The sequence below is a fragment of the Balaenoptera acutorostrata genome, chromosome 5 (assembly GCF_949987535.1).
Source record: "Balaenoptera acutorostrata chromosome 5, mBalAcu1.1, whole genome shotgun sequence".
In the NCBI taxonomy this organism is placed as follows: domain Eukaryota; kingdom Metazoa; phylum Chordata; class Mammalia; order Artiodactyla; family Balaenopteridae; genus Balaenoptera; species Balaenoptera acutorostrata.
Window position 1 is genome coordinate 9,896,055 of NC_080068.1, and position 26,543 is coordinate 9,922,597.

Here is a 26,543-nt window from a genome sequence, read left to right on the forward strand (position 1 = left end):
TGACTGCCAATGTAGGGGGCATGCATTCAATCCCTGGTCCAGGAAGATCCCACATGCTGTGGAGCAACTAAGCCTATGCACCACAACTACTGAGCCCACGTGCCAAACTACTGAAGCCTGCATACTCTAGGGTCTGTGTGCCGCAACTACTGAGCCCACGTGCTGCAACTACCGAAGCCTGCATGCCTAGAGCCCGTGCTCTGCAACAAGAGAAGTTACGGCATTGAGAAGCCCGTGCACCGCAACGAAGAGTAGGCCCCGCTTGCGACAACTAGAGAAAGCCTGCACACAGAAATGAAGACCCAACACAGTCAAAAATAAAATAAAATTAAAAAAAAAGTCTACAAATAACAAATGCTGAAGGGGGTGTGGAGAAAATGGAACCCTCCTACACTGTTGGTGGGAATGTAAATTGGTACAGCCACTATGGAGAACAGCATGGAGGTTCCTTAAAAAACTAAAAATAGAGCTAATATATGATCCAGCAATTCCACTCCTCGGCATATATCTGCTCAGGAGATAATTCAAAAAGATACAAGCACCCCAATGTTCATTGCAGCATTATTTACTACAGCCAAGACATGGAAGCAACCTAAATGTCCATCGACAGGTGAATGGATAAAGAAGATGTGGCACGTATATACAATGGAATATTACTCAGCCATAAAAAGAAACGAAATTGAGTTATTTGTAGTGAGGTGGATGGACCTAGAGTCTGTCATACAGAGTGAAGTAAGTCAGAAAGAGAAAAACGAATACCGTATGCTAACGCATATATATGGAATCTAAAAAGAAAAAAAAATTGGTACTGATGAACCTAGTGGCAGGGCAGGAATAAAGATGTAGACATAGAAAATGGACTTGAGGACACGGGGGGCAGGGGGAAGCTGTGGCGAAGTGACAGTAGCATCAACGTATATACACTACTGAATGTAAAATAGTTAGCTAGTGGGAAGCAGCAGCATAGCACAGGGAGATCAGCTCGGTGCTTTGTGAAGACCTAGAGGGGTGGGATAGGGAGGATGGGAGGGAGGCTCAAGAGGGAGGGGATATGGGGATGTATGTATGCATACGGCTGATTCACTTTGTTGTGCGATGGAGACTAGCACAGTTGTGAAGCAGCTATACTCCAATAAACATATATATATATTTTAAAAAGTATATGAGAATAGTCTATTAGCCACAAGCCTTCAGAGTTGCCAATGGAAAGCAGTCACTGTGCTTTAAAAACAAATGCAGAGAATTGATTAATCTAGCAAATTAGTTAGGTGGAGTTCTGTTATGCAAACTTTTATTGTATACTCTATAAATGTGAATGATTACTAATGCACAAAAGAGTTACTATGACTTTCCTGAAATAAATTTGAGTCAACTTTTATTTACACATACATGGTACAATTCAATTGATATTTCTGAGTAAATATAAGGAACTAGAATAAGTGCTTTGGAAGACATAAGAACGTATGAGTGATTCCACAACTTTTAGAGAAAACCCAATGTACGTGTAAATATGAGACATTTTTCTTAACTTTGAAGAACTTATAATGCAATACAAGAGAAAAAACCAACTTTCCCAGGCAGAAGGTGAGACTTGTTCTCATAAAAGGAGAGAGAGAGCATCCTAAGACAACACAGGAGATGGGGATTAACTGCACCTGGAGAATGAGAGAGGGCTTCCTAGGGGGAAGAGAATTTGAGATGTCTTAGCTGGACCTCCACTCTCCCAACCAGAAGTAGACCCTGCAACAAGGATCGAGGGCAGGTAGTTGATATGGGTAGTTCAGCAGGGGAATGGGACAATAATGGAGGGAGAAGGTAGTTCGTAAGGGGTGTCATTATTAAGCTACTAGAGCTTTTTCAGTGGTTCTAAAGCTTCAACCTAGGGGGAAGCTCTGGGAAACTCTATAAAATACACACCCCAGAATTTTTCCACCCAAGGAGTAAGGTTGGGAATTTATACCTCCATACTCCTCAGTCATTGGTTAAAGGCTGCTCCTGGAAGGATACGACTTTCTAGGCACTTCTGGTCCACAAAAGTATAACCTCTATCCCTAGGAGGCCAACTGACGAAAACAGCAGAAATTCAGATCTAAAGCAAATACAAGTAATCTTTGAAAATCTTCAAATATTCTCTTGCTATTTACTGAGTGCCCCTATTTGCCAAATATACACAATATAATGATTGAAAGTAGGCAACTTCTGAGGTGTCAGTCCCAAAGTATTGCTTTCTCACTGTCAGTAAAGGTTATACAGTATAATAATGTTTTCACAAGCAAAAGCAATTTAGTCTATCTTCTGTTAAACATTCCTCACAATAGGAAAGAAGGAACTTAACACCTGGCACATATATATCTAATCTATTCCGATGATTTCTGAGCAGACATGACCTTCTAATGTTTATCTGTAAGCACTCTACAAAACAAAATGTCTGGGGAGAAGAAATTAGTAATCTGAATTGTAAATATGTGACTATGATCTAAAAACTGGAGCCATAAGAGTACCCCAAGCTAAGTAATAAGTTTTAAAACTACTTTTATTACTTAATGCTTTACACTTATTGATAATCTAATCAGTTTCCACTACTGGAAGGTGCCCATTTGAGTCATGCAAGCAAACAACATTCTATCATGCTATTTTATCTTTGCTTTAATTAACCATCATTGAATATTTTTTAACCTTCAAACTTAGAAGCAATCTAAAAGGCACAGCTCATGATCCAAGGAAAGGTTTGATCTGACAAAATGAGCAGATGAATTTAGTGTCACCTCTGAGTTCCTCGGTGCTCAAGATGATAACCTACAGATTTTGGTGGGTACAAGTTAGTCGTTCTTACTAGGTAAGTTCACCCACACAAAGAGACAACACAGCTAAATCACAAATATCAAACAACAACATAAAAACCAAAACATTTTTTATTTTCTATTATGACTCCACTGCTACCCAGTTTGGAGTATTCTTGAAGGGCTACAGAAAAGACCAGTAGTAGTAACAACATGTAGGACTAGAGTCAGAAGAACAGAATTCAAGTCCTTCCCTGATACTAAATTGCTATAATAGATACAGAATGAATAATGTATAAATGTTCATGGTACTGATATTCCAATTTAAAACTACAATTTTGGTTATTTCTGTACTTCGCCTGTAATCAGTACTTTGAGTTCAAAACCCAGCTGTCATTTACTGCTATTGACCTTGAATAATTTACTCTTTAGATTTCCTCATCTGCAAAACAGAATTAAGATCACTTACTTTCCAGGATTACTTTGAGAAGTAAATGAGATCATATGAATAGAAGAACTTAGCACAGTATCTGCATAAAGTCCCCCTTCTCCTTTTCACCCCTCTGTTCCTGCACTGATTTTGCTTGTGTGTTGTAGACTGCAAATTCCCTTAGGGACAGAGACATGTCTTATTTTCTGAAGAGGCCCAGCACTTAGTCCAGATCTGTACACAGAGTAGGCATTAAATGAAAGAAAAAAAAAAAAAAGTGAACAAACGTGTTGAAGTTAATTTTAGATTAAAGCTCTAAATGAAAAATGGAGACACAGGCAATGTTTTTGAGCATGAAAAAGACATGGGAAACGTTCTAGGAAGTTTATGTGATACACCAGTTTATATGATAAATGACTCTACAGGAATGGAATAAACGTTGTAATCAGACTTGCCAAAACATATATTGACAAGTGAGCATGTCCCTTAACTAATCACTGTTCTAAGATTTTCCTTTTGCTCAAAACATTTTAAAGTAACTGTTTTGAGAGTCTGCATGTGAGTCACACAGGAAAATCAGCATAATTATTTTATAACCAGATTTCAATTTTAAAACCATAAGTTAATATTTAATCACTAGTCCCCAACTTAGTGAACTGCTGCAGCTCAAAATGATTATTGACTACTTTTTGTAATCAAATAAAGCATTAAAGTACAAGGATTTCCCAGTCCAACAACGTATAAAAAATAGGACACATGAATGACATATATTTGAAGACAATTTCTAAATAAATTCCCAAAGATATGCTAAGCGATAGCAACACACTGTCTAGTAAAAGTCTCACAAAATGTTTATTTGGAATAGAGACTCATCTAGATACTTCTAGATAGATATTTAGTAACGTATTAATCACATTATTTTGTGTATGTACATACATATGAGGCTCTACATGAACCCTATACATTAAGTATATATACTTGTAATTTATGCACAAAGCATATAAATAATGTGGATATACTGGGTAGACCAAACGCACAGCCTTCCTGTACGCCTCAGTATCTGCTACCCTCCTGGGTAAATTCGGGATCAATATGGACAAAGCATCATCTTTGTCATCCTTTAACCATCTCTTTTCCAATGATTTTCTTTCTTTCTTCCATGTCAGTCACTCATTCTCATAAACACAACTTAAATCTCACCATCCCTGCAGACAGTTCCACCTCCAACATGACTATTGCAAACACCCCACCCTCTGTTCACAGCCCCCGACTCTTCCAGCTTGCCTCCTCACCTACTCTCATCTCAAACATTCTCCAGCCCACCTGGAGTCTCCAGGGCCTTCTATGGTGTTGCTCCTTCACATCCTAACTCACACGGCAGGTCCTCTCACCACCTTCACTGCTACCACCTGGGTCCAAGCTGCCGCTGTATCTTAAGGTGACTATTGTGATGAACTCCCAGTGGGTCTCCCTGTTTCTGCCTGTCCCTCTCAACAGTCCATTCTCAGCCTAGCAGTTAGAGCAATCCTTGGAGTAGATAAGTCCTATCATGGCACTCTTCTGATCGATACGAATAAAAAACTGCCAGGATAAAAATCCAGGTCCTTACAATGACCTGTAAGAGCATACAGGATCTGGTCCCTTGTTGTCTATGTGACCCCTTTTCTTCTCACTCTCCCCCTTGCTCACTGTAATCCAACCACACCAGCCTTCTCAACCCTGCTCAGCACACAGACCAGCTATACTTTCATCTCAGGCCTCTGGATAGCTCTTATCCCCCACCAGCAGTGCTCCTCTCTCAAGGGTCTTCAAGGTTTGCTCCTTTACCTCCTTCAAGTCTCTGCTCAGACGTCCCTTGTCGATGAAACATTTTGTTCATCTTATTTGAATCAGCAAATGACATTTACCAGCACTACTTCTGTCCTCCCCTGCTTTCTCGCCATAGAACATATCACCATCTGACAAAGTACCCATTTCCTTAATCCTTTGTTTACTGTCTGTTGTTTACTGTATCCTCATTAGAATATAAGCTTCAAAAGGGCAGACACTTTTGTCTCTCACTCACTGATGTACTCCCTGTTCCTAGAACAATGCTTTGCACATGGTAGGCACCTGATGATTATTTAATGAAAGCAGCCTAGATTTCACGGTCCATTATTTCAACCATATTTTGCCACCAAACTTTGTGTATATAAGTATTTAGGTGATTAAGTTAATTCTTGAGTGCAGATAAGGGAAAAGCTTCACTAAAGTTTGCACTTAAATCATCTTATGAGAGAAACTCTAAAATTATTCTGAAGCTGGAGAAATTAAACTATGGCTATTAGATGCCTACTTGAAAGATGTGATTCTCTTAACCCATTTATTCAGAAATATAGCTTTGACCTTCCAGTTTGACAAAATAAAGGCACTTCCACTTAGGGTCTTCTTTGAAACCTACAATAAAAATAATGAAAAAGAAAAAAGAAAGCTTCACCTTGAGTAAGAAATGGCTGTAACTGTAGACAACCAACTGTGAATACTACCTGTCAAATTCAACAAAATGTGGACCAAAAGCCCAATAGCCAACATACACATTCTCAGACCTCCAGCAGACTACAGATTTCCCCAAATGTCACAGTCCTAAGAGGTCTATCCAAAATTCCTGTGACTGAAGTTGCTAGATGTGGTAGACACGGCCAAACCACTGCAAAATCTGGAAAAACCTTGCAGGGCCCGAGGTTCACACGCAGAGAATGGCAGGGAAATGGAGCTGTAGGAGGAAGCACGAAGGTACACCTTTGTCCTTATCTCTGCTTTGACCTCCTGGTAGAGGAAGCCTGTCTGGAAGGGAGGCCGAGGAGGGTGTTACAGAAGCCACGATCAGTTTTGTGGCCCTGACCAGAGTCAGCTGGGCAGAAATAGACTGACAGCCTGCTACAAATATGCTTTACCGACTCACATCAACTTCCTGCTCGTGCCAAAGGGATAAAGTAAAATTCTAAAGTATAGTTTAAATCAAATCCATCCTGTTCTTAAAACCCTTCGTCATTTTCCTATTCCTATAAGTTTTAGCTACTTAGTTAAACTCCATCCTAACTTAACTCTAGTATCCAGCTTTCTCCTGTTACTTCCTATGGCCCAGCCAGAAATGTTCAGTCACCACTACATGAACCCTCCGTGTCCTAAAACATCCTTTCTACCTAGAAGGGTTTCTGTTCCCCACACCTCCCTCCCTCTCCCCACCAACGTGCTGAAATCCCAGTCATCTTTCACAGAGCCACTTAATACCCCATTCATCCATAAAACTTCCACTTCAAAGAGTTTTATGGTTTATGAATTAATTCATTTTTAAAAAGCAGATCTGGAGAGATACATTAAATACTAAAATTACACTCTTCTGTCCATTGAGGATGCAATCAGATTCTTGCTTCCCAAAGATAAAAAGATGCTTAATTTAACTATACTGAGAAAACTAGAATACTGAATAGTAAAAAATGTCTAGAAGTAGCAGGTGTTCCATCATGAGTAACACATCTGATTGGCAACTTTATTTTTCTGCTTTTGACTGTTTTCCTTCTGTTACCAAGCCTGATACCCTTTAAGGTAAAGGGAAATAAGGTGATATCATAAAGGTGATGTGACCCTAATAATTTCTTTATTTAAAAGCTAAAATTTATTGAAAACTGGCCATCATTATCTCATTTAATCGTAACAAACAACAACCAAATTAGTTACAGATATTTTTCTTATTTTACAGATGAGGAAGTCAAGGTTGAAAGAGAGATTGAATAATTTGCCCAGAGTCACACAAATTGTAAGTTCTAAGCCAATCTGATTCTAGAACTAGAATTCTTAACTCTGCGCTCTAAGCTTATTAATATATTTACTAAAGTATCTCTGACCAGATGGTTTCAAAAGTAAGCCAAAGGCTTCATCAGTTACACTTCACCCTATATTATCACCCCACCCCACCCCCAAAAAAGTTGCAATACTTTACATTTCTACACTACTTAACTGGCTTTGAAAATACTTCCACAAGTATTAATGGTTTAAATCCCACAACAAATCTATAGGACTTTCACCATTTTATACAGCAGGAAAGAGGAACAGAGATATTATAAATTACACAGTCACATTGCTGAGTAGCCAGGATACAGATACAAGCCTTCTTAACCTAATATCAGTGCTCCTTCCAGAACGGCTAAACACTTTAGAAGTATCTGATACCTTTTCTTAGATATGGAAGTCATGAAGTATTCAGTGAATTGTCATGTTTCCCAGTTCCATTCAATTAATTTGAAGACACTCATTGTTATTACTTTTATACTATGTAGAAATTATGATCATAGACATTATTTTCAGTAATATAATGAGTCCAGTCATTAATCAAGGAATTTGCAGTGTCAGGCAGTGTGTTCACCAGCTTGACAAGCATGAGGCCTGAAATGACATGGTTTCTACCATTCCAATGGATAGAAACCATACTGTGATAGGTTTCTATCAATGACTGCTAGAACACCAAATGTATGGGCGGGAGTGGTGGGAAAGAAGTGTGAATAGGTAGGGTGAGTTCAAATCATGGAAAGCCTTGTTTGTCATGCCAAGATTGAGATATAAAGATGGGTGAAGAGGATCCACTGAAGAATTTTGATATGGGGAGTAGTACGTTCATATTTACGTGACAGGAAGTAGTAACCTAGGCAGCAGAAGATGGAAGGTGGTGTCAAGGGGCAGAGTAGAGTCAGGGAAACCAGTAGAAAGGCTACTGTAGTAGTCTCCCGAGGCTCAATCAATTCCCAAATTTGGCTGATTACTTGAAATTACCAAGGAAGCCTTTTATTATTTTTTTTAAATTTCTTTTTTCATCATTAGAATATATTTTGCATTTATATAATAAAATATAGAAGACAATAAAAATAAGTGAGCCTTGCTACAAGCAACAACAGAAATAAAACTCATGAGCAATATTCAGCAAAACAAGGCAGGCATAAAATGATATACACTGTATGGTTTCTTTTTAAAAAATTCAAAACTGGGCAAAACAAATTTATGGTGAAGATAATGGTTACTTTGGGGGCAGAAAGCAGGGGCCATGACCAGGAAATGGTATAAGGAGGGCTTCCGAGGTGCTGGGAAAGTTCTGTTTCTTGATCTGAGTAGTGGTTATACTAGTGGGAGTTCACATAACTCACATAAGTCATAAGTTTATAGTTAAACTTATGACTTATGCACTTTTCTCTGTGTTATAACTTATTAAGAAAGCTAAGACAAAAGCCTTATTTAGTTCACTAAGATCAACAGTTGGCAAAGAATTACTGAATATTATTTTAGACACCTACAAAATTCAAGGAGCTGTCTTAGGTGGTCAAAGATTCCAAGTCCATTCCACTATCAAACTTTTTTTTTTTCTTATTAGTCATCCATTTTATACACATCAGTGTATACATGTCAGTCCCAATCTCCCAATTCATCACACCACCACCACCACCCCCCGCGGCTTTCCCCCCTTGGTGTCGATTCGTTTTTTCTCTACTTCTGTGTCTCAATTTCTGCTCGGTAAACCAGTTCATCTGTACCATTTTCTAGGTTCCATGTATATGCGCTAATATACGATATTTGTTTTTCTCTTTCTGACTTACTTCACTCTGTATGACAGTCTCTAGATCCATCCACGTCTCTACAAATGACCCAGTTTCGTTCCTTTTTATGGCTGAGTAATATCCCATTGTATATATGTACCACAACTTCTTTATCCATTTGTCTGTTGATGGGCGTTTAGGTTGCTTCCATATGACCTGGCTATTGTAAATAGTGCTGCAATGAACATTGGGGTGCATGTGTCTTTTTGAATTATGGTTTTCTCTGGGTATATGCCCAGCAGTGGTATTGCTGGGTCATATGGTAATTCTATTTTCAGTTCTTTAAGGAACCTCCATACTGTTCTCCATAGTGGCTGTAACAATTTATATTCACACCAACAGTGCAAGAGTTCCCTTTTCTCCACACCCTCTCCAGCATTTGTTGTTTGGAGATTTTCTAATGATGCCCATTCTAACTGCTGTGAGGTGATACCTCATTGTAGTTTTGATTTGCATTTCTCTAATAATTAGTGATGTTGAACAGCATTTCATGTTCTTCTGGCCGTCTGTATGTCTTCTTTGGAGAAATGTCTATTTAGGCCTTCTGCCCATTTTTGGATTGGGTTGTTTGTTTAATATTGAGCTGCATGAGCTGTTTATATATTTTGGAGATTAATCCTTGGTCCGATGATTCATTTGCAAATATTTTCTCCCATTCGGAGGGTTGTCTTTTTGTCTTGTTTATGGTTTCCATTGCTGTGCAAAAGCATTAGGTCCCATTTGTTTATTTTTGTTTTTATTTCCATTACTCTGGGAGGTGGGTCAAAAAAGATCTTGCTGTGATTTATGTCCAAGAGTGTTCTTCCTATGTTTTCCTCTAAGAGTTTTATAGTGCCTGGTCTTACATTTAGGTCTTTAATCCATTTTGAGTTTATTTTTGTGTATGGTGTTAGGGAGTGTTCTAATTTCATACTTTTACATGTAGCTGTCCAGTTTTCCCAGCACCACTTATTGGAGAGACTGTCTTTTCTCCATTGTATATCTTTGCCTCCTTTGTGTTAGATTAGTTGACCACAGATGCATGGGTTTATCTCTGGGCTTTCTATCCTGTTCCATTGATCTATATTTCTGCTTTTGTGCCAGTAACATATTGTCTTGATTACCGTAGCTTTGTAGTATTGTTTGAAGTCAGGGAGTCTGATTCCTCCAGCTCCATTTTTTCCCCTCAAGACTGCTTTGGCTATTCGGGGTCTTTTGTGTCTCCATACAAATTTTAAGATTTTTTGATATAGTTCTGTAAAGAATGCCATTGGTAATTTGATAGGGATTGAATTGAATCTGTAGATTGCTTTGGGTAGTATAGTCATTTTCACAATATTGATTCTTCCAATCCAAGAACATGGTATATCTCTCCATCTGTTGGTATCATCTTTAATTTCTTTCATCAGTGTCTTATAGTTTTCTGCATACAGGTCTTTTGTCTCCCTAGGTAGGTTTATTCCTAGGTATTTTATTCTTTTTGTTGCAAAGGCAAATGGGAGAGTTTCCTTAATTTCTCCTTCAGATTTTTCATCATTAGTGTATAGGAATGCAAGAGATTTCTGTGCATTTTTGTATCCTGCAACATTACCAAATTCATTGATTAGCTCTAGTAGTTTTCTGGTGGCATCTTTAGGATTCTCTATGTATAGTATCATGTCATCTGCACACAGTGACAGTTTTACTTCTTCTTTTCCAATTTGTATTCCTTTTATTTCTTTTTCTTCCCTGACTGCCGTGGCTAGGACTTCCAAAACTATGTTGAATAATAGTGGTGAGAGTGGACATCCTTGTCTTGTTCCTGATCTTAGAGGAAATGTTTTCAGTTATTCACCATTGAGAATGATGTTTGCTGTGGATTTGTCGTATATGGCCTTTATTATGTTGAAGTAGGTTCCCTCTATGCTCATTTTCTGGAGAGCTTTTATCATAAGTGGCTGTTGAATTTTGTCAAAAGCTTTTTCTGCATCTACTGAGACGATCATATGGTTTTTATTCTTCAATTTGTTAATATGGTGTATCACATTGACTGATTTGCGTATATTGAAGACTCCTTGCATCTATGGGATAAATTCCACTTGATTATGGTGTATAATCCTTTTAATGTGTTGTTGGATTCTGCTTGCTAGTATTTTGTTGAGGATTTTTGCATCTATATTCATCAGTGATGTCGGTCTGTAATTTTCTTTTTTTGTAGTATCTTTGTCTGGTTTTGGTATCAAGGTGATGGTAGCCTCATAGAATGAGTTTGGGAGTGTTCCTTCCTCTGCAATTTTTTGGAAGAGTTTGAGAAGGATGGGAGTTAGCTCTTCTGTAAATGTTTGATAGAATTTGCCTGTGAAGCCATCTGGTCCTGGGCTTTTGTTTGCTGGAAGATTTTTAATCACAGCTTCAATTTCAGTGCTTGTGATTGGTCTGTTCATATTTTCTATTTCTTCCTGGTTCAGTCTCAGCAGGTTGTGCATTTCTAAGAATTTGTCCATTTCTTCCAGGTTGTCCATTTTATTGGCATAGAGTTGCTTGTAGTAATCTCTCATGATCCTTTGTATTTCTGCAGTGTCAGTTGTTACTTCTCCTTTTTCATTTCTAATTCTATTGATTTGAGTCTTCTCCCTTTTTTTCGTGATGAGTCTGGCTAATGGTTTATCAATTTTGTTTATCTTCTCAAAGAACCAGCTTTTAGTTTTATTGATCTTTGCTATTGTTTCCTTTATTTCTTTTTCATTTATTTCTGATCTGATCTTTATGATTTCTTTCCTTCTGCTAACTTTGGGGTTTTTTTTTGTTCTTCTCTCTCTAATTGCTTTAGGTGCAAGGTTAGGTTGTTTATTCGAGATGTTTCCTGTTTCTTGAGGTAGGCTTGTATTGCTATAAACTTCCCTCTTAGAACTTCTGCTGCATCCCATAGGTTTTGGGTCATCGTGTCTCCATTGTCATTTGTTTCTAGGTATTTTTTGGTTTCCCCTTTGATTTCTTCAGTGATCTCTTGGTTAATTAGTAACGTATTGTTTAGCCTCCATGTGTTTGTGTTTTTTTTACGTTTTTTCCCCTGTAATTGATTTCTAATCTCATGGCGTTGTGGTCAGAAAAGATGCTTGATATGATTTCAGTTTTCTTCAATTTACCGAGGCTTGATTTGTGACCCAAAATGTGATCTATCCTGGAGAATGTTCCATGCGCACTTGAGAAGAAAGTGTAATCTGCTGTTTGGGGATGGAATGTCCTATAAATATCAATTAAATCTATCTGGTCTATTGTGTCATTTAAAGCTTGTTTCCTTATTAATTTTCTGTTTGCATGATCTGTCCATTGGTGTGAGGTGTTAAAGTCCCCCACTATTGTTGTGTTACTGTCGATTTCCTCTTTTATAGCTGTTAGCAGTTACCATACGTATTGAGGTGCTCCTATGTTGGGTGCACATATATTTATAATTTTTATATCTTCTTCTTGGATTGATCCCTTGATCATTATATAGTGTCCTTCCTTGTCTCTTGTAACATTCTTTATTTTAAAGTCTATTTTATCTGATATGAATATTGCTACTCCATCTTTCTTTTGATTTCCATTTGCATGGAATATCTTTTTCCATCCCTTCACTTTCAGTCTGTATGTGTCCCTAGGTCTGAAGTGGTTCTCTTGTAGACATCATATATACGGGTCTTCTTTTTGTATCCATTTAGGGAGCCTGTGTCTTTTGGTTGGAGCATTTAATCCATTCACGTTTAAGGTAGTTATCGATATGTATGTTCCTGTTACCATTTTCTTAATTGTTTTGGGTTTGTTTTTGTAGGTCCTTTTCTTCTCTTGTGTTTCCCACTTAGAGAAGTTCCTTTAGCATTTGTTGTAGAGCTGGTTTGGTGGTGCTGAATTCTCTTAGCTTTTGCTTGTCTGTAAAACTTTTGATTTCTCCATTGAATCTGAATGAGATCCTTGCTGGGTAGAGTAATCTTGGTTGTAGGTTCTTCCCTTTCATCACTTAAAATATATCATGCCACTCCCTTCTGGCTTCTAGAGTTTCTGCTGAAAAATCAGGTGTTAACCTTATGGGAGTTCCCTTGTATGTTATTTGTCATTTTTCTCTTGCCGCTTCCAATAATTTTTGTCTTTAATTTTTGCCAATTTGATTACTATGTGTCTCAGCGTTTTTCTCCTTGGGTTTTTCCTGTATGGGAATCTCTGCGCTTCCTGGATTTGGGTGGCTATTTCCTTTTCCATGTTAGGGAAGTTTGCAACTATAATCTCTTCAAATATTTTCTCGGGTCCTTTCTCTCTCTTTTCTCCTTCTGGGACCCCTATAATGCGAATGTTGGTGTGTTTAATGTTGTCCCAGAGGTCTCTTATGCTGTCTTCATTTCTTTATTTTTTTCTTTATTTTTTTCTGGAGCAGTGAATTCCAGCATTCTGTCTTCCAGGTCACTTATCCGTTTTTCTGCCTCAGTTATTCTGCTATTCATTCCTTCTAGTGTAGTTTTATTTTCAGTTATTGTATTGTTCATCTCTGTTTGTTTGTTCTTTAATTCTTCTAGGTCTTTGTTAAACATTTCTTGCATCTTCTCAATCTTTGCCTCTATTCTTTTTCCGAGGTCCTGGATCATCTTCACTATCATTATTCTGAATTCTTTTTCTGGAAGGTTGCCTATCTCCACTTCATTAAGTTGTTTTTCTGGGGTTTTATCTTGTTTCTTCATCTGGTATATAGTCCTCTGCCTTTTCATCTTGTCTATTTTTCTGTGAATGTGGTTTTTGCTCCATAGGCTGCAGGATTGTAGTTCTTCTTCCTTCTGCTGTCTGCTCTCTGGTGGATGACGCTATCTAAGAGGCTTGTGGAAGTTTCCTGATGGGAGGGACTGGTGGTGGGTAGAGCTGGCTGTTGCTCTGGTGGGCAGAGCTCAGTAAAACTTTAATCCGCTTATCTCCTGATGGGTGGGGCTGGGTTCCCTCCCTGTTGGTTGTTTGGCCTGAGGCAACCCAACACTGGAGCCTACCCAGCTCTTTGGTGGGGCTAATGGCAGACTCTGGGAGGGCTCACGCCAAGGAGTACTTCCCAGAACTTCTGCTGCCAGTGTCCTTGTCCCCACGGTGAGCCACAGCCAGCCCCCGCCTCCATGGGAGACCCTCCAACACCAGCAGGTAGGTCTGGTTCAGTCTCCTATGGGGTCACTGCTCCTTCCCCTGGGTCCCGATGGGAACACTACTTTGTGTGTGCCCTCCAAGAGTGGAGTCTCTGTTTCCCCCAGTCTTGCTTAAGTCCTGCAATCAAATCCCGCTAGCCTTCAAAGTCTGATTCTCTAGGAATTCCTCCTCCCGTTGTCAGACCCCCAGGTTGGGGAGCCTGACGTGGGGCTCAGAACCTTCACTCTAGTGGGTGGGCTTCTGTGGTATAAGTGTTCTCCAGTTTGTGAGTCACCCACCCAGCAGTTATGGGATTTGATTTTATTGTGATAGCGCCCCTCCTACCGTCTCATTGCGGCTTCTCCTTTGTCTTTGTATGTGGGGTGGCTTTTTTGGTGAGTTCCAGTGTTTTCCTGTCGATGATTGTTCAGCAGCTAGTTGTGATTTTGGTGTTCTCGAAAAAAGGAGTGAGAGCATGTCCTTCTACTCCGCCATCTTGAACCAATTTCCAAGGAAGCCTTTTAAAATACAGGTTTTGGAGCCCTGCCTTGAGTTTTCTGACTCAGTCTGGGTCACCAGGTGCATGTGATAATGGGCCAGGTGTAGAATTCTCCTGCCTGGACGAGAGGCTATGAGGAAGCACCAGTGAATGTGGGAGAGATTTATGAGATACTTAAGCAGCAGAATGAACAGGTTTTAGTGATTGATGGACATCAACCTGGAGTGACTGTGTGGATGGACGGGCCATTCATTATGCCCCAGAATTCAAATGGAGCATTCAGATCTTCAAGGGCAAGGAAAGATGATGAGACAATCCACAGGACATGCAGGTACAGGTGAGCATTAGGTAGTTAGATATAGACGTATGGTTGGCCAGGGAGAGCTCTAGACTGAAAGCCTAAGAATGAACGTAGGAAATAATGTTTAATTCTGACTCAGAAGGAAGAGACCTCAAAGGAGATGGAAGAGAGGCCAGAGAAATAGGAAGAAGATAAGAACAATTCAAAATTCATTCAAGCATTTAACGGGGAATGTTTGGCTTGCGGACAGAGTACAAAGGGCCTAAATTCCAAGTAAGTAAGTTTTGATTGTATATTGTCAGCAAAAGTGGGGGAGAGCAAAACAATAACAGTAAACAGTTTGCTTACTTAAGACTATGCTATGATCAGGTTTGTTTTGGGGGAACATCATTGTATCACTGGTAGAAAGGAGATGGAGAGAGGGCAAGTCTAGAGGTGGGAGAACAGTTTGAAACTGTGTTGGCTGTAATAAGGGCCTAATCTAAAGCATTGGGGGGTGGGGTGGACACAAGACACCCGTTTCAAGAGAGATGTCTAAGGCAGAATGTGAGTGCCAGCGGGAATGGTAAAGGAGGAGGAGTTAAGGGCAAACTAAGGCTTCCAGCTTGGCAGACCGGTGGCCGGCAAACTAAGGTTGGAGAGGGTAGAACGTAGACAAAATTTTGGAGATGATGTTGTGGGCGTGAGCAATTTCAGGCACCATATGGTTTTTCAAGGGTAGTGAGAAATATGGCTCTATTGCTCTTCCGATAGGTCGAGGCTAGGAGTTACGATTTAGAAGTCATCAGCAGTATGGGAACTGAAGTAAAAGACAGTCACCCAGGCAGATACATATTTAGTGAGAATAAGTGACGACCAGTGGTGATTGTCAGGAGAGGGTGAACACAGTACTCAGAATCAGATCTGATGCTATAGATGCTGCCTGATCTACACCAAGTGTAGGGAGACATACGTTCTTTATTCTAAATATTACTCAGTATACTCAGTGAATCAATCTGCGGTTTTTTGTTTTATTTTGTTTTTTGTTTTTTTGGCAATCACATCACAGTGACATTTCATACCGTGTTAGAAGTTAACTAAAATCCATGCATATTTTAATTGAACTATTATTAATTAATTTTGGTCTCCTCTTGGCCATGAATCTAAGTACAGGACTTTCCAATTATACTGATTCCATCAGACGTGATGCTTTTGTTGCAAGAAACAGACTACTGCACTAAAAGTAGTTTATCCTATGACGACATTTATTTCCCTCTCATAACTAAAAGTCCAGAGGTATGCGTGTTGAGGGTTGGCTCAGCAGATGAGCAACGATGAGGAACTGAGTCTTTTTCCTACTTTGGCTGCCAACCTCAGTGTGTCAGTGGTACATTCATCAAGGGCAAAAGGTGATGGTGGCAGCGCCCCACATTCTGCTTTCACATGAGAACCTCTGAAAGCAGGATGGGAGCAGGGGCATGTTGACCCAGAGGCCTACTCTCTTTCTTTTTAATTAAAATTTAAATAATAATTTACATACAGTAAAATGCATAAATTTTAGGTGTACAGTTGAAAGAGTTTCGACAAATGCATACACCCATATAACCCACTTCCCTATTGAGAACATTTTCATCACCCCAGAGGGCTCCCTGGGGTACTTTCTTCATCAGTCATCACCACTGCTGCCACCCCCAACTCCACCCAGAGGCAACCACAGCTCCGATCTCTTAAATCATTCTCTTTTTGGTAATCAGGAATGAAAATATTTCCCACAGCCCTCTGCCCCCAGCACACTTTCCCTTACATCTCCTTGGCCCAAACTGTGTCACAGCCGACCTTTAAGTCAATCACTGACAAAAGAGGGTAGTATTATAGACCATTTATGACTCTTCCATCTGTTGGGGCCCATCTGACCTAAGCACACTGCTGCAGACCCAAATAAAACTGGGTTTTTGGGTTTTTTTTAAAGCAAGAAAGAATAGGGAAAGAGCTATATGCACACACACACCATTTTGTTGGTCTACATATCCAGCCATCCAGTATCTGACCTATTCTTCCAGCTTTATTTCACTCACAAAAGTGCTAAGTATGTGCTCGTTCAAGCCAATGCTTAAAATACTGAGAATGACACAAACACATGTAGAGACCTCCCCTGAACTGAACAGCAATCTATGTTCCAACACTCTGGTCAAAGTTCTTCATCCTGGTCCAAATGCAACCAAATTTGTATTTGTCTGGGTCCCCAATTTTCATTTAGCCCACAAGGGTATCATGAGAATGTCATCCAACACTTTGGCTCCTACACTGGGGCACACAGAGGTGTGTCAGTGGATAGGTTTAGTACTTTTTCCCTTTAAAAGCCCTTTCCTCTGTCTCAGTACTTTTTATGAGACTCAGATTATTCTCAGCTCAGATATTTCGAGTCTCTGTCACTGTAGTGTATTTATCACTTGTTCTGTGCCTGTTTACTCTTTTTGTATACATCCTTCTAAAAGCTGAGCTCATGAGAATGATACCTTGTTTTTCTTAGCTGCTCTTCCATTCTTCCTATTTTTCAGTATGTTAATGATATCATTGTGAACCTCCCAATCCCTTTTCATTCTAGCTTCCTTTTGGCTTATATCTAATGTTTCTACGATCTTTGGAATTTTAGAAAAATCTGCTTTCTAAACAATGTCCAGGTTTACATATCTAACCACGGCTAGCACATTCTTTATTGTTATGGACCTTAAAATGGCCCTGGTACATCCCATTAAACTAATTTCCATAACTTCCATTCTATCCTTATTGGTTATAATTAGATCCAGAAAACCATGCTTCCTTGTTGCATTATTTACCGTCTCAGAGGTAAGACTATCAGCAAGATCAGTAAAAAAACGCATTAAATATTCTGCTTTAACAGAATGATGCTTCAGAGTATAGACATGGAGTTTCCAATTATGACATTTATCTGCCAGGTTTGAAACTTGCATTAGGAGAGGAGCAGTCATATTCATCCACCTAAGATATCTGTATTTGACTCCCTCAGTGTTTTCAGTTTATGTATCTTGTACTCTCATGCTTAAACCTAGTAGCTCAAGGATTTCCATGCAGGGCACTCTTCCAAAGATCTCAACAGGTGTTATTTTATTTGTACAGCATGTAAGCTCCTGTTGGTGTATTCTAGTGATTATCTGTATCTCAGCAAGTCTGTCTTGCTTAGGAGATCATATTTATCTATTTTCATTCTATTTTAGGTTTACCATATTATCTTATCAGCCCTAGTTAAAAGGTATGTGTTAAAAAGTGTTTATCCGTGATACAGCTGAAACAAAGTCAGTCACTTTTTAATATTTTAAAAAGAGACCCTTTGCAAAGCACTATAGGAGTCAGATAAACATATTTAAGGTAGATTTTTTTCTATTTAGAAAACTATTTTAATTTTTCATAGCAAAACTGATAAAAGTTATATTTTTTTAATATTCTCTGTGAATCACTGATATTTTCTCAGCTACAACATTACCTCCACTTTATGCTACACTTGATATTCTCCAAAGTAGCTCATTTTATCTGAGCATTGTTCTTCTTTTTCCTCAGATTTCAGTTTAAAGTTCTCTTTATCAGGTTGGCAAGATTCTTGTCCAATGCATTCCTCTCATACGCACGCTATCCCCTATACGGAGTCTGTTGTATTCACACATGAGCCCTAGTTCAGAAAACCTCATTTCGGTCTTTTGCTGTTTCGGTTGGGTGCTACACGATACCCCTTACCTTTCATTTCTTCTTCAATGTCATGCCTCAACTGGAAGAAGAAATGAAAATAGCCCTTCAGTGCCCAAAGTGCCATATGAATCAACAAGAGTATAGTGTGGTCTGTAAATGTGATAAGTCTCAGGAAACCTCCTGAGGGAACCTCCCATATCAGTTCCATCAAGATTTACCTCAATATGAATGAGAAAGAAATAAGATGCCTTCCCTCTAGTCGTTACCTGAAGGACTTGGTTTGGATGTTTACCCTCTGACTCTCAGTTGTAAATCTTTAGAGAACTACATGCATTAACCTAATGTGTAAAAGATATGTTATAAATTATCAGCCAATGATAAAAAGATTTAGATAGTATTGTCAAGATTCCTTTATAGGTTTTAAAACTACTCCCCTTTACTGGTGACAGTTACCAAGGACCGCACATATGAGACTTACAGTCTCTAGTTGAACTTGGAAGTGTGCCAGGAACAAGAGAGACAAAAAGACATAGTAATACTTTCTTCAGGAATCCGCAGTCTACTTGGTAAGCTAACACTTCTGGACACAGACCTAAGCACGTATCCCTGCTATTAACACCAGGCTTCTATAAAAAGGTGGTGCACCCAATTGACCATATCTCTGGGCTCATGTAAGTGCTTTTGAGATGATTTTATAGCAGCAAGGAAACATCAATCCACAATTATTCTCCAATCTTAGAAGAATATATATCAGTTTAACAAACACTTGATACAAACAATAGATTTTGTAAAAAGAATTCAACATAGGAATAATAATCTGAAGGTATATCCATAAGGAATTTTTGTAACAGAGAATGATTAAATAAAATATCTTCCATTAAAAATACAGCAATACTGAAAATTAACCACCAAAGTTACTTACTTTTACTATGATAAGCCTTGTTAGGTTTTCACACCTCTGGTTATCATTTTCCACATACTCCACTTCAAACAGGGTATTATAATTTTCTAATATTTTAGCCATTATCTTGTTGCAGAGGTCTTGCTCTTTCATGCCTTCAAGCCCAGGAGGCACACTAGAAATAAGGGAAACAAATTGAGAGGAATTACTTTGTAAAAACACAATTGCCAGCACAGCTGACTCAGACTTATACTTTGACCTTTCCTGAATGATTGATCAGCCTTCTTATAAATACACATGGGATTTTTAATAAGTTCTATGGTGACACACAGGATGTTGCTGGGACAACTGGCAAGTTACCAAGATCTGAATTAATAACTTGTGCTGAGTAAGAAAAGTACATGTTGTTTAGGAAGAGGGTACAGGTTAACATGCGTGCAATCAGTAATGCTTTATACATATTAGAAATTGCTACACATAAAGTAACATTTATAAAAAAGTAAAAGCTAGAGAGAGACCTCCAAGATGGCAGACGAGTAAGACGGGGAGATCACCTTCCTCCCCACAAATACAGCAGAAATACATCTGCATGTGGAACAACCCCTACAGAATGCCTACTGAACGCTGGCAGAAGACCTCAGACCTCCCAAAAGGCAAGAAACTCCCCACATACCTGGGGAGGGCAAAAGAAAATAGAAACAACAGAGACAAAAGAATAGGGACGGGATCTGCACCAGTGGGAGGGAGCCGTGAAGGAGGAAAGGTGTCCACACACTAGGAGCCCCTTCGCAGGCGGAGACGGCGGGTGGCGGAGGGGGGAAGCTTCGGAGCCACGGAGGAGAGCGCAGCCACAGGGGAGCGGAGGGCAAAGCCGAGAGATTCCCGCACGGAGGATCAGTGCCGACCAGCACCCACCAGCCCGAGAGGCTTGTCTGCTCAGCCGCCGGGGCGGGCGGGGCTGGGAGCTGAGGCTCGGGCTTCGGTCGGATCGCAGGGAGAGGACTGGGGTTGGCGGCGTGAACACAGCCTGAAGGGGTTAGTGCGCCACGGCGAGCCGGGAGGGAGTCCGGGAAAAGTCTGCAGCTGCCGAAGAGGCAGGAGACTTTTTCTTACCTCTTTGTTTCCTGGTGCGCGAGGAGAGGGGATTCAGAGCGCCGCCTAAACGAGCTCCAGAGACGCGCGCGAGCCGCGGCTGTCAGCACGGACCCCAGAGACGGGCATGAGATGCTAAGGCTGCTGCTGCCGCTACCAAGAAGCCTGTGTGCGAGCCCAGGTCACTCTCCACACCGCCCCTCCCGGGAGCCTGTGCAGCCCGCCACGGCCAGGGTCCCGGGATCCGGGGACAACTTCCCCGGGAGAACGCACTGCGCGCCTCGGGCTACTGCAACGTCACGACGCCTCTGACGCCGCAGGCTCGCCCCGCCTCCTCTGTACCGCTCCTTCCCCCCGCCTGAGTGAGCCAGAGCCCCCGAAGCAGCTGCTCCTTTAACCCCGTCCTGTCTGCGCAAAGAACACACGCCCTCAGGCGACCTACACTCAGAGACGGGTCCAAATCCAAAGCTGAACCCCGGGAGCTGTGCGTGCAAAGAGAAAGGGAAATCTCTCCCAGCAGCCTCAGAAGCAGCGGATTAAATCTTCACAGTCAACTTGATGTACCCTGCATCTGTGGAATACCTGAGCATACAACGAATCATCAGAAATTCAGGAGGTGGACTTTGGGAGCAACCGTAGGCTTGGGGTTTGCTTTCGGCACCTAATTTGTTTCTGGTCTTAGGTTTATCTTAGTTTAGTATTTAGAGTTTATTATCACTGGCAGATTTGGTTACTGATTTGGTTGCTCTCTTCCTTTTTTTTCTTTTAATATATATATATATATATATATATATATATTATTTACCTATTTCTCTTTTTGTGAGTGTGTATGTGTATGCTTCTTTGTGCGATTTTGCCTGTACAGCTTTGCTTTTACTACTTGTCCTAGGGTTCTGTCTGTCCTTTTTCTTTTTTTTTTTTTTAGTAGAGTTTTTAACGCTTCTTATCATTGGTGGATTTGTTTTTTGGTTTGGTGGCTCTCTTCTTTCTTTCCATTTTTGTATTACTTTAAAAATTTCTTTATTTTTAATAACATTTATTTTTATTTTAATAACTATCTTATTTTATTTTTTTCTTTCTTCCTTTTCTTCTCCCTTTTCTTCTGAGCCATGTGGCTGACATGGTCGTCAACCAGGTGTCAGGCCTGAGCCTCTGTGTGGGAGAGCCAAGTTCAGGACATTGGTCCACCAGAGACCTCCTGGCTCCATGTAATATCAAACAGCAAAAGCTCTCCCAGAGATCTCCATCTCAACGCTAAGACTCAGCTCACTAAACGACCAGCAAGCTACAATGCTAGACACCCTATGCCAAACAATGAGCAAGACAGCAACCCAACCCCACCCATTAGCACAGAGGTTGCCTAAAATCAGACACCCCAAAACACACCGGACGTGGTGCTCCCCACCAGAAAGACAAGATCCAGCCTCATCCACCAGAACACAGGCACTAGTCCCCTCCACCAGGAAGCCTACACAACCCACTGAACCAACCTTAGCCACTGGGGGGAGACACCAAAAACAATGGGAACTACGAACCTGCAGCCTGCGAAAAGGAGACCCCAAACACAGTAAGTTAAGCAAAATGAGAAGACAGAGGAAACACACAGCAGATGAAGGAACAAAGTAAAACCCCATCAGACCAAACAAATGAAGAGGATACAGGCAGTCTACCTGAAAACGAATTCAGAGTAATGATAGTAAAGATGATCCAAAATCTTGGAAATAGAATGGAGAATATACAAGAAACATTTAACAAGGACCTAGAAGAACTAAAGAGCAAACAAACAATGATGAACAACACAATAAATGAAATTAAAAATTCTCTAGAAGGATTCAATAGCAGAATAACTGAGGCAGAAGAACACATAAGTGACCTGGAAGATAAAATAGTGGAAATAACTACCGCAGAGCAGAATAAAGAAAAAAGAATGAAAAGAATTGAGGACAGTCTCAGAGACCTCTGGGACAACATTAAACGCACAAACATTCGAATTATAGGGGTCCCAGCAGAAGAAGAGAAAAAGAAAGGGACAGAAAATATTTGAAGAAATGATAGTTGAAAACTTCCCTAATATGGGAAAGGAAATAGTCAATCAGGTCCAGGAAGTGCAGAGAGTCCCATACAGGATAAATCCAAGGAGAAACATGCCAAGACACATATTAATCAAACTATCAAACATTCAATACCAAGAAAAAATATTAAAAGCAGCAAGGGAAAAACAGCAAATAACATACAAGGGAATTGCCGTAAGGTTAACAGCTGATCTTCCAGCAGAAACTCTGCAAGCCAGAAGGGAGTGGCAGGACATATTTAAAGTGATGAAAGGGGAAAACCTACAACCAACATTACTCCACCCAGCAAGGATCTCATTCAGATTCAACGGAGAAATTAAAACCTTTACAGACAAGCAAAAGCTAAGAGAATACAGCACCACCAAACCAGCTTTAAAACAAATGCTAAAGGAACTTCTCTAGGTAGGAAACACAAGAGAAGGAAAAGACCTACAATGACAAACCCAAAACAATTAAGAAAACAATAATAGGAACATACATACTGATAACTACCTTAAATGTAAATGGATTAAATGCACTAACCATAAGACATAGACTGGCTGAATGGATACAAAAACAAGACCCGTATATATGCTGTCTACAAGAGATCGACTTCAGACCTAGGGACACATACAGACTGAAAGTGAGGGGGTGGAAAAAGATATTCCATGCAAATGGAAATCAAAAGAAAGCTGGAGTAGCAATTCTCATAGCAGACAAAATGGTCTTTAAAATAAAGACTATATAAGAGACAAAGAAGGACACTACATAATGATCAAGGGATCAATCCAAGAAGAAGATATAACAATTTTAAATATTTATGCACCCAACATAGGAGTACCTCAATACATATGGCAAATGCTAACAGCCATAAAAGGGGAAATAGACAGTAACACAATCATAGTAGGGGACTTTAACACCCCACTTTCACCAATGGACAGATCATCCAAAATGAAAATAAATAAGGAAACACAAGCTTTAAATGATACACTAAACAAGATGGACTTAATTGATATTTAATTGATATTTACAGGACATTCCATCCAAAAACAGCAGATTACACTTTCTTCTCAAGTGCTCATGGAACATTCTCCAGGATAGATCATATCTTGGGTCACAAATCAAGCCTTGGTAAATTTAACAAAATTGAAATCTTACCAAGTACCTCTTCTGACCACAACACTATGAGACTAGTTATCAGTAACAGGAAAAAGTTGGTAAAAAATACAAACACATGGAGGCTAAACAATACACTACTAAATAACCAAGAGATCACTGAAGAAATCAAAGAGAAAATCAAAAAATACCTAGGAACAAATGACAATGAAAACATGATGACCCCAAACCTATGGGATACAGCAAAAGCAGGTCTAAGAGGGAAGTTTATAGCAATACAATCCTACCTCAAGAGACAAAAAACATCTCAAATTAACAACGTAAACTTACACCTAAAGCAATTAGAGAAAGAAAAACTAAGAAACCCCAAAGTTAGAAGGAAAGAAATCATAAAGATCAGATCAAAAATAAATGAAGGAAACAAAAGCAAAGATGAATAATACTAAAAGCTGGTTCTTTGAGAAGATAAACAAAAGTGAGAAACCTTTAGCCAGACTCATCAAGAAAAAACGGAGAAGACTGAAATCAAGAGAATTAGAAATGAAGAAGGTGAAGTAACAACTGGCAATGCAGAAATACAAAGGATCATGAGAAATTACTAGAAGCAACTCTATGCCAATAAAATGGACAACCTGGAAGAAATGGACAAATTCTTAGAAACGTACAACCTTCTGAGACTGAACCAGGAAGATACAGAAAATATAAACAGACCAATCACAAGCACTGAAATTGAAACTGTGATTAAAAATCTTCCAACAAACAGAAGCCAAGGACCAGATGGCTTCACAGTGAATTCTATCAAACATTTAGAGAAGAGCTAACACCTATCCTTCTCAAACTTTTCCAAAATATAGCAGAGGGAGGAACACTGCCAAACTCATTCTACAAGGCCACCATCACCCTGATACCAAAACCAGACAAAGATGTCACAAAGAAAGAAAACTACAGGCCAATATCACTGATGAACATAGATGCAAAAATCCTCAACAAAATACTAGCAAACTGAATCCAACAGCACATTACAAGGATCATATACCATGGTGAAGTGGGCTTTACCCCACGAATGCAAGAATTCTTCAATACACGCAAATTAATCAATGTGATAAACCATATTAACAAATTGAAGGAGAAAAACCATATGTTCATCTCAACTGATGCAGAGAAAGCTTTCGACAAAATTCAACACCCATTTATGATAAAAACACTCCAGAAAGTAGGCATAGAGGGAACTTACTTCAACATAATAAAGGCCACATATGACAAACCCACAGCCAACATCGCTCTCAATGGTGAAAAACTGAAACCATTGCCTCTAAGATCAGGAAGAAGACAAGGTTGTCCACTCTCACCACTATTATTCAACATAGTTTTGGAAGTTTTAGCCACAGCAATCAGAGAAGAAAAAGAAACAAAAGGAATCCAAATCGGAAAAGAAAAAGTAAAGCTGTCACTGTTTGCAGATGACATAATACTATACATAGAGAATCCTAAAGATGCTACCAGAAAACTACTAGAGCTAATCAATGAATTTGGTAAAGTAGCAGGATACAACATTAATGCACAGAAATCTCTTGCATTCCTACACACTAATGATGAAAAATCTGAAGGAGAAATTAAGGAAACACTTCCATTTACCATTGCAACAAAAAGAATAAAATACCTAGGAATACACCTACCTAAGGAGACAAAAGACCTGTATGCAGAAAATTATAAGACACTGATGTAAGAAATTAAAGATGATACAAACAGATGGAGAGATATACCATGTTCTTGGATTGGAAGCATCAACATTGTGAAAATGACTATACTACCCAAAGCAATCTACAGATTCAATGCAATCCCTATCAAACTACCAATGGCATTATTATTCACAGAACTAGAACAAAAATTTCACAATTTGTATGGAAAAACAAAAGACCCCGAATAGCCAAAGCAATCTTGAGAAAGAAAAACGGAGCTGGAGGAATCAGACTCCCTGACTTCAGATTATACTACAAAGCTACAGTAATCAAGACAGTATGGTACTGGCACAAAAACAGAAATATGGATCAATGGAACAGGAGAGAAAGCCCAGAGATAAACCCATGCACATATGGTCACCTCATCTTTGATTAAGGAGGCAAGAATATACAATGGAGAAAAGACTGCCTCTTCAATAAGTGGTGCTGGGAAAACTGGACAGCTACATGTAAAAGAATGAAATTAGAACACTCCCTAACACCATACAAAAAAATAAACTCAAAATGGGTTAAAGACCTAAATGTAAGGCCAGACATTATAAAACCCTTAGAGGAAAACATAGGCAGAACACTATGACATACATCACAGCAAGATCCTTTTTGACCCACCTCCTAGAATAATGGAAATAAAAACAAAAATAAACAAATGGGACCTAATGAAACTTAAAAGCTTTTGCACAGCAAAGGAAAACATAAACAAGATGAAAAGACAACCCTCAGACTGGGAGAAAATATTTGCAAATGAAGCAACTGACAAAGGATTAATCTCCAAAATTTATAAGCAGCTCATACAGCTCAATATCAAAAAAAACAATCTAATCTAAAAATTGGCAGAAGGCCAAAATAGACATTTCTCCAAAGAAGATATACAGATTGCCAACAAACACATGAAAGGATGCTCAACATCACTAATCATTAGAGAAATGCAAATCAAAACTACAATGAGGTATCACCTCACACCAGTCAGAATGGCCATCATCAAAAAGCTACCAACAACAAATGCTGGAGAGGGTGTGGAGAAAAGGGAACCCTCTTGCACTGCTGGTGGGAATGTAAATTGATACAGCCACTATGGAGAACAGTATGGAGGTTCCTTAAAAAACTAAAAATAGAACTACCATACCACCCAGCAATCCCACTACTGGGCATATACCCTGAGAAAACCATAATTCAAAAAGAGTCATGTACCACAATGTTCATTGCAGCTCTGTTTACAATAGCCAGGACTTGGAAGCAACCTA

At 39.5% G+C, this 26,543-nt stretch overlaps 1 protein-coding gene across 6 annotated transcripts in view; it reads right to left on the reverse strand.

Moving 5' to 3' along the window:
* Positions 1-26,543, reverse strand: part of FAM13A (family with sequence similarity 13 member A) — a 340,103-nt gene that overhangs the window by 200,360 nt on the left and 113,200 nt on the right. For all 6 annotated transcript variants that reach the window (XR_009008361.1, XR_009008360.1, XM_057546846.1 and 3 more), the window contains one exon: positions 19,326-19,479. Coding sequence is in view for 4 of the 6 variants with exons in the window: in XM_057546846.1 (XP_057402829.1) it covers positions 19,326-19,479 (154 nt within the window). In the remaining 2 variants the exon portion in view is untranslated. The remainder of the gene's footprint in view (positions 1-19,325; positions 19,480-26,543) is intronic.